Here is a 15,964-nt window from a genome sequence, read left to right as displayed (position 1 = left end):
TGTATCTTAGCTGTATGATTACCTGTATACTTCACATTGTTGCAGTGAGCACACCTGAGGTTCCTACGCACCTTTTCTCCATGTTTCCAGTGTGTGTGTGTGTATATATATATATATATATATATATATATATATATATATATATATATATGAGCACTTCTCACGGTTGTGTCGCTGTGTCATCACGGAGTAAGAAGCAGCAAATTAACACAATGACAAAAAATAGGAAGAGGGTATAAAAATCCACTAGTTTCCTCTATTTTACCTCTTACAGGGCTTGCTGTTTGCACCTCATGGTTCATTAAAAAGTGCTGATTTGCAAACTACGACTCCCAACTGTTATGGCACTACAGATCCTAGCATATACCCTCATCTAGAGGTTGTCTGAGCACACTGGGAGTTGTAGTTTTAAAATAGCTGGAGATGCACAGGTGGCAGATCAGTGGTGTAGATGGTTAGATGCAGTCACCCTATAAGTGCAGAACCGACATTCATTTAGCGGGAGATGAAGGAGACAAATAGAGAGCCGGACATTCTGTACATCTGGGGTGCAGTGTATAAGTCCAGACAATATATGCTGCTATAGTTACATAGAAAAGACTTCTGAACATATCATTACGTCAAAGTAAAATAATCGTGTGATGAAGGATGAAATATCAATCAATCATCTTACATAACCTGGAAACTTTTATAGTGCACTCACTGAAATTTATAGAAATAGATACAAAGATTAATATAATAAAATGGGATATATAGAAGATAGATAGACAGATAGATAGACAGAAGACAGATAGATAGACAGAAGATACATAAGAGATAGGTAGGCTTGAAGATACTATAGAAAACGCTGAAACGCTGATGAATATATGAATATATATATATATATATATATATATATACACATATATACATATATATATATAAATCTGACTGTACTAAGGATATATATATATATATATATATATATATATATATATATATATATATATATATATATATATATATATATATATATATATATGTATAGTAAAGACAGATTACTTAACCCCTAGATGTGTGGATATTTAATCTATGTCTGAAAGTTACATATACATAGGTAATGTGCAGTTAGTAGTATAGTGGTATATACAGATTGTTATGTAGATTTCTTTGAAGAATAATAAACAGGTAACAGAGAAATGCATATCAATACACGGATAAATAGACAGATATCAAATGTATTAGATTAGATAGAAACATAGATTGATAGCACATAAACGTATAGATAACTCAGACAGACTAATCATAGGCAAAGATACAATATAGTGAGTTTGTATATACACACATATGTGTGTTTGTGAATATATATATATATATATATATATATATATATATATATATATATATATATATATATATCTGTACAGAGTAGATATTTAGATATTTGGTGGATATGTGGGGTATTTGCACAAGTATAACAATAACTTCTATTTTCTGTACTACATTTTATTCCACTCTGATAAATAATTTCCTTCAGATAGAAATAAACAATCTTGATCATTCAAAGCATAAGAGAGAAAAAATCGATTTCCTTGCAATTCTAAATAACCACATTATTTTTCTCCTCCTGTTGAGAAGATTAACAGAATGCACAGGAGTTTTACAGCTGAACTGCTCAGTGGATGTGAGGAGACAGCAGATCACGGGTTAAAACACTTAAGCTCAGTGTCCTCCCCTGGGATGCAGACTTGAATTAGTTAATATTGCTCCTCTATCCTGACTACTCCAGATGTGGGGAATATCTGTGTTTGGAACTGATTGGCTCAAGAAACCCAACGTCACATCACAATCTTCTGACTGATGATTCAATTAAGGATACAGTTTAAAAACAATGTAAAGATCTGCATACTGAGCCCATCCACCAATCAGTACATGTAACCTGCACATATTCCTCAACATTTGAAAAACTTCCCAAAACCCTGATCCAACTTAAACCTGCTCACTAAAAAAACCTTGAAAATGGAAGGAAAAATGCATACAAAACCGCTGCAACTATGTATCAAGTCCTCATTCCAAAAGCATAAACAATGTAACGGCTCACAACAGAAAACGTATACTAGAACCATTCAAAAAAAATTAAAAAAAAAGACAAAGATACATAAATAACAAAAAAGGAAGGAGATAAATAATGGACACAATCAGCTGATGGATCCACAATGAAGCGCAGAGACCAGCAGGGGTCTTCCATATCTGAGGGTCTTCATTGCAGCCTTGGGAAGTTGAAGTTCCTTTGGGTTCTAAGATGCATGATTGGTGCAAAATGTTTCCAGTCTTGTATCCACTAGGATTTAGTGACGAAGATAATGATGGCAAGGACTTGATGATGGTTGGGGAGGGGGGGGGGGGGGAGAAACCAGGGGGGAGGAGAGAGAGAGTTGAGGTGGGGTGGTGGGGGGGAGTTAAGGGAGAAGAGAGAAGTGTTGGGGGGGGGGGGGATAAGGGAGGTGGAATTTCAATTTTTCTCCTAAGCTTTTGCTGAGGCTTCAAGGTATAATCTATCCCAGATCCTTTCCCAGAGAGGGAGAAACTTAGTGATCACGTTTGCAAATGATGCTCACGTTTGGTGCTCAATTATCCCTCCCCATAAAGATAGGTGGCGTGAGTAGCAGGGGCTCCTCCACCAACAAGAAAAAAATGTCATTAGGAAAAGCGTAACACGTCAGTCCGTCCCCAGGTTTGTGTTTCCTGAAGTGGCAGTAAGAGATCAGTCCTAACCTGCCCAGCAGGAATAGCGGTTCCTCCTCACCTCCCCTTACTGCCTGGCCTTCCACTATCTTCCAGAGGAGCAACTGTCATTATTCTTACCTCCTTGTAGAGCAGGTCTACACTTCTTCATGTTCCATCACTGCACCTCCACCCAACTGCCCGCAGGACTGTAAAGGTAGGTGCCTCATGTATTTATTTTCTTACGGACCCCAACACTAAGAAATGTCCCCAGACCCAATGCAAGAAGCAGGAGCCCCACAACATATTTGGCGTTATACTACCTGCTTGTGTAGGTAATAGGGGGTGCAAATATTTTTTTGGGGAAAAAAAACAACTATATTATTTTCAGATTTTTTAGAAATAGCATTTCAGTGCAACATATTTATCACCTTAAAGTTTTCTAATCACTTCACCCTGAGAAATATTTACATAAATTCTGTTTTTAGTTCATCTTGTGACTTTACTCTTCCCAGAAACACTTCACTCTGCTCAGGGCTTTTTTTTCTGTTAATTGAGCGAGTTTCATTTCTGTATTTTATTTTATGTTGATTGTATCTTCTTGCTCAGCTGGAGTCACAGCCGCATCTACATTGTGATACATTGTTGCATTTTATTTTGTGCATTTTACAATTTTTCTATAGGCTCTTTATACACAACTAGACACTTGGGGAGATGATCCTATGTGGTGTGTGATTTTATTTTGTTAATTTTCTTTTTTTATATATATACACTATTTTAATACAAAACTTGAGGAGCTGTGTGTGTGATTTGGTGTATTTGGTGCATCTCACATTTTGCAATCATTTCTAGGTAAAGTTGATTTTGTTCTCCATAGACCTGACCGTCATGTGGTTTATAATATTTGCTGATGTTTATGTGAAGTTTGTTGCAGTGTGTTTGCTGTTGTTTGTTTGCTTTTACACACATCCTCCTGGTATGAGTGTGAGTGAGTGTACGTCTATGTTTATATACAGCCTGTAGGAATCTACATTATTAGTGAACCTTCATTGACACTTTGCAAATGTTGGTCCTGGCAAAGTGAAAACATGCCTAGGTGCTAGCATTACACAAAGCCTCCTGACTAAAGTTATCTGGGTAACATTCTGCATAGAAAGAGTTAATTGTCCTTGTCTTATGGGTTACATCTGTTCCATAATCCCCCCTTTTAAAGCTGGACCCCCCTTGTCATTATCCCCCTCCCCGACATTTTGACAGATACTATCTTAAAATGTAACTTTTTTTTTTACTACACATAAAAGTTTACACCCCCTAAATAAGACCCTCCAGAATAACGGTGCAATCCCCTTCCACTTACATTCTATGTGGACCCTACAGCCGGGCTGCTACACACAGGGGGGACTCTCTGCATAGACTTCTGCCAGTACATGTGGTCGGAGCTTCCAGCCTGGGTGTCAGTGTCTCTCTCTGCCTCTGAGTTCACAAGGCTTAATTACAGTCACTACTATCCAAGGATCTGTATATCCCATTACACTCAACACCCAAAGTTGTGCAAAGATCTGGCTGAGGATGCAGGGGGAAGCTTTGACTCATGATTGCAAGATGTAATTCTTGTGTTATCTGGTGCAACCCTTAAGACAACAGCAGAGGAGATCATTGCAAAGGCGAGAGGGGAGAGAGAGACCCTGGAGGAAGCCAAAGAGGGGTCTGTGGGAGATTTAGGGCATTATTTGGCGCCCTGTGTTTAAATGGGATCTACCAATGCCCACACTGTGCTGTGTTTGGTTGATAGAGTCTGCGTGCTGCTGATATACAGTCGAGTCCATGAGAACTAGCTTCTGATCCACTGTTATCAATGAAGCAGATGATGGCGGATGGCCCCAGGTGTAAGAGGCGAAAACAAGCCAATCCAAGGAGGAAAAACGGTAAGGACTGCTGGAGACCCCCTTCCCCGTGTATCTTGAGAGGCTGCCGGGCTGTGCGTCTTTGTGTAAAAGAGTTGAGGAGTTGAGTGAGGTCTTGAGCTCCTCTTCTTGCAGTCACATCGCCCCTCTAAGTGTGAGAGAAGGGTCTCAGCTTGGGGTGTGTGTGGTCTGTGGGTCCCCCCTGATCCAGGCTGGGAGTGGAGAAGGGCAGGGAGCTGGGGGGCTTCTTTTTTGCTTTGCATGTTGGAAACTTTCTGCTCACAAAGTCTGTCTCTCTCACATAACGGTTCCTGGAAGCAGCTCAGCAATGACACACTGTGCTCGATTCCCTTTCTTCTCCAGCTCTGCAGGGCTCAGCAGCACAAGGCTTCCCCCAGCAGCTGCTCTCCATGCAGGGCGCACTATAAGCCCCCTCCCCTGGTCTAAAGAACTAGCAGCATGCATTAGCCACCCCGGTCCAGGCAGGCAAACAAGCATGTATCTCCCTCCCTAGTCTCCTTCCCCTCCTGCCCTGGGAGATATTAGCGGTTTCCTCAGCTTTGTCAATTTTGCTTCTTGTTTGTCACAATCATCCAGACCCTTCATGCGTATGGGAGGAGGGGGTGCTGCACTATGAAGGGGGTTCTGCTTCACAGAGCAGCCAGGGTGCCCAGTACAGAACAGCCAGGGTGCCCAGTACGGAACAGCCAAGGTGTTCAGCACAGAGTCCAGCACATAGCAGCCAGGGTGCCCAGCAGAGAGCAGCCAGGGTGCCCAGCAGAGAGCTGCCGGGGTGCCCAGCAGAGAGTCCAGCACAGAGCGGCCGGGGTGCCCTGCACAGAGCAGCCGGGGTGCCCAGCACAGAGCAGCCGGGGTGCCCAGACCAGTCTTCACTGCTGCTCTGATAATTCTTTCTAGCATGTAACTTTCCTCTTCCAGTCAGCACAATGATAGGCACAGGATATGTATTTGTCTCTGCTGTGCCCCCTGCTTTCCCCCACCACCCCAAGCTGCTAATAGGTATTGCTTTGGCTATGGTGGTCAGGGGGTTTACTCCTAAGAAGACCATTTCTCAGGCACTTTTCCTTGTTCACTAACTGCTGCCATAATTTCTTCGCTTTTTCCCCAACTTCAAGTAACTTTTTAAATACAAGAGCTGTAATGAATGGTTGGTGGCTTCTTAACTTGTGTCCTTTATATTGTATTAAGCTATGCTGTGCCAGGCGCTAGTAGAGTTTTAGTGGGTGATTTTATTGCGGAGGGGTGTACTAGTTTACATCTGAGACCCTACTTTGGTCAGTATGGGGTGAGATAGGGAATCTGGTATAACAGAAGAAAAAAAAAAACTTTAGTCTTTCTTCCAGTTCTTTGATCTATTTGTTTATCGTTAGTAATTAGAAATCTAGGCCCCCTGTCCAGTCACAGACCACTAGCTCAGGCTTGTCTGTCAATGCATAAGGTGGTCCTCTATAGCCAAGACCTCCCATCTCACTCCAGAATGACTGAGCCCAGGCTACAATTACATGTAATGTTTCCCACTTCTGTTCCCTGAGTCCATTTTATTAAATGTCGGTTATTGATTTTGTATCCACTCTGTGTATATGGGGCATTAGCAGAGATCTGCTGCTGATCATAACTGCATAACAAAGGATTTGCTTCCTAAAAGAAGGAAGAGTTTGTAATGCTGTTTTCTATTATTAAAGTTGCCAGCTCTGCTATGCTGGCTGCAGTCATGCTTCATAGGTGTAGTGTGTGTCATCTCTCTGCATCACATGTTTTGTGGTTTATCTTTTTCTCTGATCATTGGTCAAATTTCCTCTCCTCTTAAAAATAAGAAAAGATGTTGTGTAAATACAAGGAATTCAGCTCAAGGTGTAAGGAGTTAGAATAAGAATATGCACTGCCATAAGACTTCAATACACACCTGCAGGAGAGGGGAAATGTGTGGCATGAAGTTTTACTTTTTTTCGCTTGTAGCATTGGAGTTTTGACACTTGAGAATGAAGTACTAAAAGGAGTGAATTTACCTGCATAGAGATGATGAATCGAGGTGATACATTGGTTCTGATACTTTTGCTACAAAGTAGCTATATTGCATAAATGGTGATCAGGGTATCTGGGACTTGAAAGGAAATGTAAAGCTCAGTTATGTCTATCTCTACTGGAATTTTTAAGAATATCTGAACCTTTATCAACATGATGATGTAGTAAAAGATGATATATAACTAGATAGGTAGATAAATTGAAAGATAGATAGTCACCTAACGTGATAAATAGACTGTGAACTTGGTGGCTCTGTATATGGATCGATGAAGCACACAGCAAAATAAAAAGGGTTTTGTATCTTGAATGACTGCTGCTAGTATTGGAGATTTGATACTAATGCATCGTGAAATAGAAAAAATATTTAAGGTGGAGACTAGAAAGTTTAATTAAAAAAGATCAAGTCCACCTTAATTGATGAGGAGGACTCACACGGCTGCCTGCACCAACTCCAGAGAAGTCAGGAGGACACTCAGACTCCAAGGCTTCTTGTAAGTTTCACACTTTTGTCAGATGACCCCCAGTCTCCTGACTGCTACTTCTTTGTAACTTTTCCTTAAAAAAAAATCTGCTAAGATTCCAGAGCCCCCTGTACAGATAATGAGCCCAGTGTGTTGTCAGGAAGGGGGGGACGCTCTGGGGAAGAGGAAACTTTTTGCCTGTCTTGTGTCACCCAGTGTTATCATCATCATCCTTGTGTTGTGTGCTGTGCTTTTTTATGTTATTCCCCTTTTCCATTTTTACACCATTTGCTCTTCTTTATATAAAGCTCCTGCTCTTTTTCGTTGTATTTAGAATCATTCTATGTATTAAATACGGAAATTATTCTTCCGCCTGAGAATGGAGGATAAACTCGCACTGAATTCCTTCCTCCTATGTCTTGTACCCAAAGCTTCACTATTAGACGCATCCTATGTGGATGTTTTTCCGCATTTGCTTATTTATATTTTTATAATTAGATTTATTATTAAATTATACTAAAATAACAAAAGATAAACAAATATTCTAAAAAGTGATATTATAATGGATGTAAAGGGGGTGGGGGGAGAGAGGTAGTCATTCAATACTATGTTCCATCGATCACTTTAGAGGCTTTCATCTCTCTTCAGTCCTGGGATGTTTTTGACTACAAGGCCACGTTTTTTTGGAGATGCAGTTAACAAATGAATAAAAAAAAAGTATATATATTAAATGAAACGGGCACAACGTTTTTAGCTTGATCTGAACAATTTTTATTAAAGCTGTAAAAATAATAATACAGCTTTTAGTGAGAGCTGTTTAGCATTATTTATTCATTCATTATAATTGGAATTTCTGCTGGAAAGGAAGTTAAAAATAAAAGATATTTTTGCATAGTTTTTTTTTTAATTTTTGTACTGGAATCAGTAAGTGGGCTGATGAGTTTTGGGGATTATAATGGATGTGAGGGCTGAACTGAAGGATTTGTAGTTGCTAAAATACACAAAAATAGTTGTTTTATTTGCATTATTATTTATATGCATTTATAATTAGTGTTATTATTGTATCAGCTGGTGATGCAGCATAACAGCACAATATTACACACACAGTTTATATATATATATATATATATATATGGTGTACTATATATATATATAGTGTATGTGTGTGTGCATAGCAAAGCTTACAGGTCATTAGGAATAATACCATTATGACACAGGGGCATTTAGTGGAGAATTGTGCATTGACCCTTAAGGTGGGAAGCTTAAGAACAGTGGTGCATTCACATCCATGGCAGGGAATACAGCCCTTATATAACTGTTTTCTTTGACATTTGTGCCATTCAAAGCTTTTAAGGTGCATTTTCCAAGTCTTTGTCCCCTTTTCTATGCTCCTTGGCTTCCCAAGGTACCCGGTATTTTGTGCCTGTCACACAGAAAGGGATTGCAGGTTCACAGTGACTACAGACAATTGATTGTCTTTTCCTAATGTCGCTCATTTACATGTTTATAAGGACAATGGCGCAGGATGCCCACTGTACTATTCAGCTCCACATTCCCACAAGGGTGCAATAGATTGAATAGCCCAGGCAGACACCTTGCCTCATTGCTTGGATTTTTTTTTATTAAATGAAAAAGGGGGCTTTTTTTTTTATTAAAGCAGAGCAAACAGTAAAGAAATACCCCAGCTAATTAATTAATTGATTACTCGGTGTAGGTTGATGAGGAGTCTATAGCTGTGCAACACTTTTAGTATGTGTGCTTTAATTCTGTGAATAAGAGAAGGACATCCTTGGGAAGATGATGAATTCTTGTGCTTTAAGTGGTGAAAGTGTTCAGTGTGTGTATATATATGTATAGAATGTGTAGCGTGTAAACATATATATATATATATGTGTGTGTGTGTGTGTGTGTGCGCATATATATATATATATATATATATATATATGTGTGTGTGTGTAGTGAAAGTGTAATGTGTAAACGCGTATATATATATATATATATATATATATATATATATATATATATATATACACACAAACACAGAGAGAGAGAATTAATCAAAGTCGGAATACCTCATAGGTGCATTAATAGGAAGTTTGGGAGAAAACCAGACACTTAGAGAGCTTAAGAAAGCTGCAAAACCTTTTATTTTTAAGGATAATGATATTAATTCACTCAATGCATAGATGTATATTCTTTAATCCAATATAATGTGTATATATATATATATATATATATATATATATATATATATCTCAAACGTTCTTTCTTTCTATCTATCTATCTTACAAGCTTGGAATGTGCAGTGAGTGCTACAGGCCAGCAAGGGGCATTCCCATATAAAATTCTGTCCATACTGCACTGATGGAGTAAGTGGAGATGACACCATTACATGGCGCCCAGATGGATTTCTATATATTATACATATGATGTGAACACTCTGGGGAGCGGTATGGACACTGAGGATTTTTTCCTAAGGATGTGAAGTTGCAGCACAATAGTGCACACTAGGCGCTCCCAGTCACACATGGACATGCACTTCCATCCACACACTGCGCTCAGTGCACATGTACCGTTAAGTGAACCCCTGACACTACAGTCCTGTGGATGCCTTAGGTATGATTTCACTTTCGTTCACATCAATGCTGACCTGAATGCCTTTCATATCTGATCCGCTGTGTCTCTCCCAGTAAACATCCCCTGAGGGATGAACAAAGAAAGGAACTCTTCTTCTTCTTAATCACAATTCAGCCCTTTCACCGCCGGCAGAGAACATTTGCATTCTGCAACAGAAAGCCAAGATGAAAAGAAGAGGGAAAAAAAAGAGTGAGATGAGGGGGGGAAGCAAAGGGTGTAGTCTGAGAGAAATAACTTAGGTGTTTGTGGTTGTTTGTTGGGCTTTCCCTAGTTACAGGCCTTATATAGCCCCAGCTCAGGCCTTACTGACAGCAGATAGTGTTACCACAGGGTACTATTCATGGCCTTTACTTTGGCACTTGAGGTAAAAAGTGTTGCAGACGGATCATATTCTCTTTAGAACAAGTCAGGTGTATACACACAGTCCAGCCAGACTGGAATCCATCTGTCTGGGAGTAGTCGTAGTAGTAGTAGTAACTATTATTATTACTCTTATTATTGTCATTAGAGATGAGCAAACCATCGGAAAATCATCATCTCCAGAGACGAATCGCTACAAATTCCCAAACTGGAGAATCGGTTTTATCGTCCTCTAACTGTAATTCTGATTAGTATTTTATAACACAAGTCAGGACTATTTATACATATAGAATCACTAATACATCTGAAGAAAATAAAATAAAATAAAAAATTATTTAATTCTGTAAAAAAAAGTCGAAAAAGTACATTTTGGAATTTTTTTTTTTTTTTAGAAAAAGAATACTAATGGTAAGTCTGTCCATGCAGAATATTTTTTACAATTATGATAGTGATTGGAGAATAAGCTGCTTAGTACTGAAGTGAAAGGGTGTGAGCATTTTAGGAAGATAATGAGCATGAAATATCCATCCTTGATTCATTCATCTCCGGCCTGCAGGACCTAAATGAGTCCAGTAACAAAAACATAGCAAAAAAAAGCCAAAACAAAACAATTCAAGTATTTAAATTCCTTCCAAAAATAAAGTAATAATTGCATTTCTTAATGATGTAACAGAATTTTGAGTGAGTTTCATCCAGATTACATGATGCAGCCTTTCATTGTAATTTGATATATAGCAGTAAGGGGGGGGGGGGGGGGGGGGGCATCTCTTACATTTTGCTACATTGTATTATTATTATAATATCTTTTATTTTGGAGCATTCCCCGTTGATGATGCCTGGCAGTGAGCTATCTGTAGCCCCCTATACATAGTGTAATGCACTGCAGTGAAGGTAGTTCCTCTCATCTTACTTTCAAGTACATCTTTGGTGTTCTTAAAAAAAAAATAAAAAAAATCTTAGAAAAAAGCGAGATGTTACAAGTTTTAAAGAAACATGTGACACAGATTTGTGATTTTGTTCCCAGACGGTTCAGGAACATTGGTACAAAAAGGGATTATCCCTACACCTTCAGCCCCCCTCTCTGCTTTCCCCATGACCCCAGCAATGAAGGATTTAGACAGATTTACTTCAGTAAACACCTTTGGACACTTGGGGAGGGGGTTCAGGATTCTGTTTGCAAAGGGAGCCTTTTGTTAAATGAGGTTTTACTGGGCAGCTGTGATATTAACCTACAGAGCGATGCTGAAAAACTGCTTAACTCCTTCTGAATTAAGTACTTTCACTCAGCAGATAAGATCTGTTTTATTGAGTTTTCTTTCAAGATCTCTAGACATGATTGTTCCCAAAGAATTTACATGCCAGAGAGAGAAGAAAAAGAGATCCCTGATAGAATCCTCCTAACACCAGTTGTGTCACCCCCTGTGTTGCTGGAGAGGCCTGTGCGCCCCACAGGGTGAGGGACCCCCTCCTCGCCCCCTTCTTCCCGTTCCTCTCTTTTCTGGGCTAACCAATTTCACTCGCTGCTGTCTGTCATCAGATATGTCAAAATAACACATTTCCCTCTCCTTTCGCTGTACAGAGATGTAACACATGTAGACTGCGGTGCATGCATTATTGCAATATATATAGAGAGGTAGCAGAGCTGAGTTTGTCACATGTTGCAAAAATGTCTCATTGGCATATCACTATATCTCTATTAGCCTGCATTGCATAGGCTTAGTTGTACAGCTACTATCTGCCATCCGGTTAAATCGAATCCCACGTTCTAGTGCGGACTAAAATATGTGTACAGGTGTTGGTTTTTTTTTTTTTTTGGAGTTTAAAGATAATTTCCTTATTTAGTTGGGAACTGCAAGTGTCGCTGTCAGAGCAGCCAGCAAGGTGTGAAAGTGCAGAGTATGAGACATGACAGGATTAAAGGTGTCTGTTGTGTTGTTACACCTTGTACACAGACAGTTCCCTTTGTCACAGCCTCCTGGTGATTTGACAGCGCCGTGTAGATCAACTTCCCTTGTAGGTGATACAGCAAATTTCTAGAGGAGTTATAACCGCCCCCCCCTCCCTGTTCTGCTGACAGTTGAGGTCTTGTGTCTGATATGGATCTAATGGTTGTAGATTGTCAGCTCTTAGGAACAAGCGTTCTTCACTTATGTGCATAATTGGAGATTCTATGCTACTCCCTGGGTGGGTTGATCTTCAGAGATGGTAAATAAAGGGAAAAGAAGATGCAGTACAATAATAATTTACCACATACAGACATATATAACGAGGTCCTCTTCATCCACCGCTGTTGGAGCCGTGGCGTCGTTAACCGTTCGCATTAGCCTTGCCAGGTAATGTACTCTTATATGCATTTGCTCAGACATAATAGTCATTCCTGGGTGCCTTCGTTATAAAGTCCCAGGGTGGCAGAAGTACCGTGCAAGCTGGCACGGGCTGTCTGGTTGGCAGAAATGCCATCTGTCAAAGCATCCAATAATGAAGTGTTATGTTATTCGTATGAACAATCAGGCATAATGTATTCTTTCAGAAATGAAAAAAAACTCAAATGAAACTACATTTATTTGAGAATGCGGCTAATCATGTTATTGGGCGGCAGAAGCAGCGATGATGTGGAAATCAAATAACGGATCAGGTTAAACTGTCCAGGTGGACCACAGGTTGATAGGACAAAGCTGAAAACCCGATTACTGCCCTGTTAGGCAGAAGCATCGATGATTTACCCTATCAGGTCCATGTGGGAAAGACTGAGCAGCTTAAATTGCACAGGTGGACCAAAAGTTGATAGGACAAAGCTGAAACCCCTATTAGTGCCCTATTGTTCTACTTCTTGACAATCCAATGACCTAAGCTGTGCGTCGAAAAGAAATAAATTCAAAAAACATCTCAATTTAGTGGCCAATCTATATATTTCCCAAGATGCTCTGCAGCAGAAGAACCTATGTGAATGATTAATCCTCTTCCTTGGAGGTCCATACTATCACAACTACTCCAGGGGTGGGCCAAGATGCCCTCAGATTACACTCACCCTGCCAGGGATTTGAAGAATAAGAAAATGATTTTGTTTTGAAGGCTACTTGAAGAGCTGGGCCTTCTATAAGTTGGGGAGTGCTTGTATAAAGTTATACGTGCCCATTGCATACAAGGGTCAGGTGGAGGACACTACTATAAGGAGATGTAGAGGAAAATAGCAAATGGCATCAGAGCTTTCTAAAGAAAAGGGAAATACGCAGGTTTCACCAGAAGGTAAAAGGTGCAGATTGAGGAAGACAGAAGAACCTCAAGGTTAGAACGAGTAAGGAACGAAACTCAATGTCAAACAAAGTCTCTTCTACTAAGGAGGGCGGTGGGATAAGTCGGCATCTTGTGCATTAAATAAGTCGCATCGACTGCGTTCAGAATCTGTAGGTCGTCACCTATAGCAATTTATAGAGCCCATGCAGTACATGTCACACGTTCATAATCATATGAAGTGTTATATCACTGCTGGCGGCTGAGGAGAAAGGCGCAGGACCTTCATCTGTTGATCATTTTTTGACAACGTCTGTCAGTCTTTCATTTTTTTGAATCCAGCATGGCCAGAAATTAAAGAAAAAACTGGCACTAAACCCTGTAGAGCGACTATAGATACCAACGTAGCAGAGCTGACTTGGTTATTTCATGTTTTCTGCAGCCCTATGTAGAAATGACTCAATGACTTGTGAGACAGAATAATATGGAAGCCCTGAGCTTCTCCCGTAATTTAGTTTTTATGATTGTATATCTTAGGTAATGCCGAGCGGCTCGGCTATTGACGATTGAACGCTGAAGTCCAATATTAATACTTCCTATCATCATTTCTATACAGTAACAGGTACCAAAAAAGGGCTAAAAATATTAACAATTTCAAAACAGTCACCTTCCAAAAAGGTCTCCTAATTACCCCCCTTCCCCCAAAATGAGGCGATCCAGTAAATGAGCGCAACCACTGAGAGGATTCATTTTCCCATCTTACTCATCAGCAGCTCAAAATTCCAAATGACTTAAAAATTCATATTTTATAAGATTTTTTTTTTTCTTTGTTTTTGCCTTTTCTTCTATAAATACAGCGATGTTCCAATTAGGCTTCATTTCTGTAGACAAGACAAGAGGTAATGATACCAAGTAGTATCTCAGCCATGTTCTGGAGCCGATCTGTTATTCGTTCTGTCTTTCAAAAATATTCCCATGTCTCTGTAGACATTTACGCCGTAGATTTTCTATGCAACGTCCAGTCGAAAAGTCAACAGCAAACTTCAGCCGGCTCAAAAAGGGAGAACCATTTCCAACCCTCTAAAATGTTGTAACTATGTAACCAGTTTATTTCGTGTATTTGTGGAGTTTTTGTTTATCTTTGTGCCATATGTGCAGTCATTTGAAAGTCAGTTATTAGTCCATAGGCAAACTGTCAAGGTCTCTTTACAGCTGACAGAGTATATTTCCATTACATATGAGATTTGTTCCAGTAGATATCTGTCAAAATCACAAAAGAAAAAACAAAAAGTCTTTAAAAATGAAAAGCCAAAAAATTTCAATAGTTAAAAAAATGTATTTAAAAAAAGCCGAATTTCTTAGTAATTAAAGTAATTAGCTTGATACTTTTAACGCCTGTTCTGCCTCTTGTTTTCTTTTTTTTTTTTTTTTCGAATGGCAGTTTTTGCATCTGCAATTAGGAGTAATTCTGACAGTTCCAATTTCCGAGGGATGGGAGACAGTGAACAAGATGTAGAGCAGTGATATTACACGTGAAAACCCCTGTCTCTTTAACCTTGTTGGTTTTTGTCTCGCAGAGGTTACCTTTTCCCGATGGTGCAAAATCGACTTGACATAACTGTTCATGAGTTTCTGGGTTTTCCCTCGAGGTATTTGCATCCGATCAGCCCAGTCAAGCTTCAAGTTGAAATTGGCAGCCCAGAAACTGACAGGATAGGGACTAAGGAGTGAGACAGCTGAAATATAAGCAATAAACTGACAGCATTAGAGTGAAATTGGGACTGGGGAAACTCTCAGAGTGCAGGCAAAGTATCGGCTGAAGTCTCAGAAGCTCTCATTGGTCTTTAATATGTTGTCGGATTCCGTTATGAGTTCAGTGACTGACAATGAATTTCTGGGCTAGGAAGAAAATATCCATTTTTTTTTTTATTTTTGTGAAGTTCTTGGCCAACTCTATCTTTCCTTTCAAATATTTTTGATTGGTCGAAAATAGAGTGGAGCCAAGTTTCAGGGCCCTCCCATGAGCTTCACAGCCCATGACAACTTGTCAGAAATCAAAAAAAAATCAAACAAAACAAAAAAAAAAAAAAATGTAACCCAAAAAGTTATTTCAATTCAACCTCGGCCTTTAAAAAGTTTCTTTAACTTTCTGGAGAATTATAACAAACCCTTCTAGAGGATTGTTAATCTTTTTGGTGGATGGTGGTGGTGTGGGGGGGGGGGGGGGGAATGTCCTTTCTTTGTCAGAAAAGAAAACAAAAAGCTCGGTAAAGTTAATTAAACCAGAATAAAATAAACACTTCCTTGAATAGTTGCACGGTTTACATTATTGTTTGTTCAATGATATCCTGAAACTCACAGCGGAGAAGGGAAAAAAAAAAGGAGTCCTACAATTTATTTTCTCTCTTGAAGCACATAGAAGTGTTTTGGCCTTAAAAGATCAGGACAGAAATAAAAAAAAAAAAAAAAAAAAATGTTAAAATACTTTATTGTAATTGTAAGAGTTTCTCAATTTTCGGTCAAAAATTATCTATTTTTTGTTTTCCTGTTTCTTTCGGTATTAGCCTGATTAATAAGTCTCTGTTACTTCTTCTCCGGGAGACGTAGCAGACGTAAGCTTTGCTT

The 15,964-nt window shown here is 39.3% G+C and overlaps 1 protein-coding gene across 4 annotated transcripts in view; it reads left to right on the top strand.

Annotated features, from left to right (window-relative positions):
* Positions 1-2,515: 2,515 nt before the first annotated feature.
* The window catches only part of ZEB2 (zinc finger E-box binding homeobox 2), a 162,145-nt gene continuing 148,696 nt past the window's right edge, over positions 2,516-15,964 (top strand). For 2 of the 4 annotated variants that reach the window (XM_066575181.1, XM_066575179.1), the window contains exon 1: positions 4,070-4,628. In XM_066575181.1, coding sequence (XP_066431278.1) covers positions 4,559-4,628 — 70 coding nt within the window. In that variant the 5' untranslated portion in view covers positions 4,070-4,558. Of the gene's footprint in view, positions 2,921-4,069; positions 4,629-15,964 lie in introns of those variants that run through there. The other 2 variants (XM_066575180.1, XM_066575182.1) reach the window with 2 other exon arrangements.

Source organism: Eleutherodactylus coqui, chromosome 8 (genome assembly GCF_035609145.1).
Source record: "Eleutherodactylus coqui strain aEleCoq1 chromosome 8, aEleCoq1.hap1, whole genome shotgun sequence".
Classification (NCBI taxonomy): domain Eukaryota; kingdom Metazoa; phylum Chordata; class Amphibia; order Anura; family Eleutherodactylidae; genus Eleutherodactylus; species Eleutherodactylus coqui.
The sequence above is the reverse complement of the archived record's forward strand: the minus strand, read 5'-3'. Positions and strand labels throughout refer to the sequence as shown.